The sequence below is a fragment of the Eurypyga helias genome, unplaced genomic scaffold (genome assembly GCF_000690775.1).
Source record: "Eurypyga helias isolate BGI_N326 unplaced genomic scaffold, ASM69077v1 scaffold7460, whole genome shotgun sequence".
Classification (NCBI taxonomy): Eukaryota; Metazoa; Chordata; class Aves; order Eurypygiformes; family Eurypygidae; genus Eurypyga; species Eurypyga helias.
In genome coordinates this window covers 1-4,180 of record NW_010226174.1, presented here as the reverse complement: position 1 = coordinate 4,180, position 4,180 = coordinate 1, and the positions used below count along the sequence as shown (strand labels likewise).

Below are 4,180 nucleotides of genomic sequence, written 5' to 3'. Positions count from 1 at the left end.
CTGCTCTGATCCCTTGGGAAAGGAAAGATTTAGCCTCAGCCCCCCCGCGTCCTTGCTCGCTTCACTCTCCCTGTGGATTATGCTCAGTCTTGCGGGGATGGAATCCTGGAGATCTTCCTTCGGATACCGAGTCTTGGGACTGGGACAAGGTGGTTAGTGTATGCTCCCCTTGTTACTTCCCTGGGGAGGTCAGCAGCACCTCCTGACCTGAGCATACCCGCCTGCAAGTGGAAAGCAAAGCACAGCTCAAAGCGCTCCCAGAAAACGCACACACAGCCCAGCTTCGGTTTGCCTCTGGCTCCATCACCCCTCCCTGACGGGCAAATCCCTGCAGAGGTTTCGGAGTGAGCGTTGCTGCTGCGAGCTGTGGGGCTGGGGCAATGGGACCCCCAGCGAAGGACAGGGAGGCTGGTCTGCAGCAGCATCAACCTGCGTGGAGAGACAGCTTGGACGGGAATGTTGGGCCGAGGGTTAAGCCCGGGAATCTTGGGCGGAGGGTTAAGCCTGGCCATATCTGACTGGCAGTGGATCTGCCTCCCACGGAAAATTCAGGTGAGGTGTGTCCTTGTTGACAGCTGCCACCAAGTGCCACCAGCCTGAGACAGTGACATCCCAGAAGTGGTCTGGCACTGCCAGTCCCCATGACTTATCCCAGGAGCAGGACAGTGTGGCACAGCCCAGGGATTCGGGGGGAGCAGCCTTGCAGGGCTGGAACAGGGGAGATGGCGGTGCTGCCTGCGGAGCTGCAGCCAGGCACCAGCCTGCCCATGGGGGAGATGCCACCAGCCAGGTGCCAGGTTGTTCCGAGAGCTGAAGGTGGACGTGACGAGCCCTCGGCCAGGCCTTGTGGCCACAGCCCAGAGAAACATCAGCTGAACCCCACGCCTGGACAGATGGGCTGAGGGCCAACCAGGTCAAGATCCCAGGATCAACCCCTCCAGACAGCAGCTCTGGTTCATGGCACAGCCTCCCCACCCAGAGCCCTGGCATTGCCCCCTGCCCCACAGAGCTGCCCCTGCCTGCCCTAGCCCCCACTGCTCTGACAGCCGGGTCCTCACGCTCACGTTGCCCTCCTGCTGCTGCCCAGGGCAGGGCTCAAGAAACAGAGATGAGTTTCATCCCAGATCTCCTTCCCCATCTCATTTTGAAGCTACTGACCATCCTGCCCTGCTGCATTGCTCCTTCCCAGGGGGTCTGTGCCCTTCCCTGGGCTTCATCCCATCCTCGGGGCTCTTCTGCTACCTCTCGTTGGGGTGAGGGGTGTTTCTGCAGGAAGCAGGACCTTTGCCTGTCACTCTGGCAGCACCAGGAGCCCAAACAGTGCTGTGGACTGATCCCTCCCTCCACCTCCACAGGCTCGTTACTGTCCCTGTGCAAGACAGAGAAACTGAGGCACGGACCAAAGCCTCACGGCAGCACTTCACCACCACACTGGGTACCGTTACCGGTACCCGTCCCCGTACCGGTACTGCTGCCTCTGCCCCTCCGCTGGCTGCCCCACATGGCTCAGCAGTGGCTGCGGGAGGAGCCTGGCTGCTCCAGGGCTCAGCTGGGGCTACTTGACCTGCAGAGGGGATTCACCTGGAGCCTGGTGGGTCTGGGCAGGTCAGGAACCACTCGCTGAGGCTCTTTCGGGGTGGCTGCTCTTATAAACCAGCAGCCTGCTTGCGCTAAGGGCTGCTTTTTTCTTTCTTTTCTTTTTCTCTTTGAGGAGTCTTAGTTTGGGGGTGGGGGGGTTGGGTGTTCTGGGATGTAGCGTAAGGACTTTCTACCCTTCACAGCACTGCCAAGCAGGTAAGGGCATGGCCAGGCTATGAGCTGCCTCCAATCCTCTGGGCTGGGGTTGGGGGCTGCAGCCCAAAGCAGGGCTCTGCCCTGGGGCGGGCTGGGGTTGGAAAGCATTACAGCATTGTCCCTCTCTTCTGTAATGTCCCAGATGAAGGACGATGTCATCTCCTAGCTCTGGGGTGGCCCTGGGGCTTGGTTCCCAGCCCAGCAGCAGCACTCCTCTGCCAGTGCAAAGAAATTCCTTCCCAGCGCTGCATCTCCGTTCACCATGGAGCTGCTCCTTTGCCCTGTTCAACCAGGAGGACTTCTTCAAGAGCTTCAGTGGGTACGTAGCTGCTGGGAAGTGTGTGGGGCCTGAGCCCAGCCTTGCCTTGTGTTTATCCTCAAGAGAATGTGTCCCTTGTGTAGGATGGGTTCAGTTTCATGGCCTAGCACCAGTGCTCCTGGCACCGGGAGGCTCGCAGTGCGTAGGCTGGTGCTGCTCCCCTGTAGCCAGAGCAAAGCTGATGGTCCTGCGTCTCCCTGGTGTCCCTGCCATCCTCACTTCTGCAGCTGGGACTAGGCAGTGCTGCACATCCTAAAGCCACCAACTCATGCCTGTGTCTCTGCTGCTCTGCCAGGAGCTTCTGCAACACGAGCAATGTTTTGGGGGCTGATCTGCTGGGCTGCAGCTACTCCATTGCTGACCCGCAGCTGGTCCGGAGGATTGTGTCCCAGGTGGAGTTCTACCTCTCTGATGAGAACCTGGCCAAGGATGCCTTCCTCCTGAAACATGTCCAGAAGAACAAGATGGGCTTTGTCAGCATCAAACTGCTGACATCCTTCAAGAAGGTAGGCAGCCCATGGCACTAGCCGGCTGGAGTGGAAAGTGGCCTTCAGGTGGAGGATGTCCAGGGGTCTGGCTGTGGTCTGGCTGTCTCTGGTGGGGTGTACAGGGAGGTCCAGGCTCTGCGTCAGCTGTTTGTGTCCTGGCGAAGCACTGGTGGTGCAGTGCTGGGCTCTGCTCTCTGCCTTCTATGTGCCACAGCAGTTCTCCAGCCAGGAAGGGTGGCTGGGGAAGTGGTGAACAGTCCTCACATCGCCCCCAGGGCTGGGTTCACCTCCTCTACCCATGGTTCCCCTGGGCTGCTTTGGGAGAGATCATCCCTTAGCCAAAAACCTGGAGGGAAGCCTGGGTGGTGTGATGTATGGGGGAGCTGTAGCTTGTCACAGTCCAGGGGGTACTGGGGACCTTCTACAAACCTGGAGATGCTCACATGAGAGGGGGATATTGCCTTGCCATGACTTCAGGTAGATGGGGTTGCAGCCTGCCTGGATGCTGGATTTGGGGTGGCTCCTCTCTCCACAGGTCAAATACCTGACCCGTGACTGGCGGCTCACGCTCTATGCCCTGCAGTTCTCGGAGCTGCTGGAGGTGAATGAGGAGGGCACCAAAGTGAGGCGGCGGGTCCCTGTCCCCGAGTCCTTGCTGAGCATCCCTCCCAGCAAACTGCTGCTGGCCTGGGAGCTGCTGCCCCAGGAGCAGGACACACTGATGCCACTTCAGAAGAACTTCCTGGAGACCATCACAAGGATGTTCAGCCCCTTTGGAGCCATCGCCTCCATCCGCATCCTGAGGCCGGGCCGCAAGCTACCCTCCGATGTACGGAAATACACGTCACGTTTCCCTGAGCTGCTGAGCAAGTGCTGCGCGCTGGTGGAGTACGAGAGCTTGGAGAGTGCCCGCAGGGCCTTTGAGGACCTCTGTCACCAAAGCTTCCCAGGCGGTGAGAGCATCAGGGTAGTCCGACTCTGCGGGAAGGGCCTCAAGAAGAAACCTGGGGCTGAGAAGGAAGTGGCAGAGCAGCTGGTGAAGCACCCAGGTTGGGAGGAGAAGGCAGTGGCCACAGCGTTTCCCTATACCAACGGGGACACCCTGCTCCGCAGCTCTTTGGAGTCAGAGGGTACCCCAGCATCACTGCCCTTCCTCCTGAAAAAGGACCCCCCAGCAGCCACCTGGCCCAGCAGCAACTTGAAGCCCGGTGACTTGGACAAGGCCTTCACCGGATCGCTCTTCGCTAGCAAAGTCTTCCCTCCGCTCGGAAAAGGCTTAGGCACAAGCAGCTGCCGTGGGCTCTGCTCCAGCACCGAGAGCCCCTGCGGCTGGGGGTGTGGGGCGAGTGCCTGGGCAGCCTGGTGCAGCAGACCTTCTCTGGATGCCAAACCTCCTCCTGGATATCGCCCACCAGCAACGGGAGTGCCTGAGCCCCTTTTCCTGTGGGACAGGCTGCTTCGTGTGCCCAATGGCCCTGATGGCACCAAGGGCCTCAGCAGCACCTTTGGGAGAGGAGAGCCCATCCAACAGAACTAAGGTTCCTTTACGTTTCGGTTCTGTGTTGGTTTTTTTTTTTTT

The 4,180-nt window shown here is 59.6% G+C and overlaps 1 protein-coding gene across 1 annotated transcript; it reads left to right on the top strand.

Moving 5' to 3' along the window:
* Window positions 1-722: 722 nt before the first annotated feature.
* LOC104509833 (la-related protein 6-like) lies at window positions 723-4,138 on the top strand. The gene is made up of 3 exons (XM_010151901.1): window positions 723-790; window positions 2,409-2,619; window positions 3,137-4,138. Exons 1-3 carry the CDS (start codon window positions 723-725, stop codon window positions 4,136-4,138), a joined length of 1,281 nt encoding a protein of 426 aa, XP_010150203.1.
* Window positions 4,139-4,180: the final 42 nt, after the last annotated feature.

Coding starts and splice junctions, on each gene's coding strand:
- LOC104509833 (XM_010151901.1), top strand. CDS start 723: ATGGCGGTGCTGCCTGCGGAGCTGCAGCCAGGCACCAGCCTGCCCATG. Junction 791..2,408: donor GGGGAGATGCCACCAGCCAG/GTGCCAGGTTGT, acceptor CTGCTCTGCCAG/GAGCTTCTGCAACACGAGCA. Junction 2,620..3,136: donor TGCTGACATCCTTCAAGAAG/GTAGGCAGCCCA, acceptor CTCTCTCCACAG/GTCAAATACCTGACCCGTGA.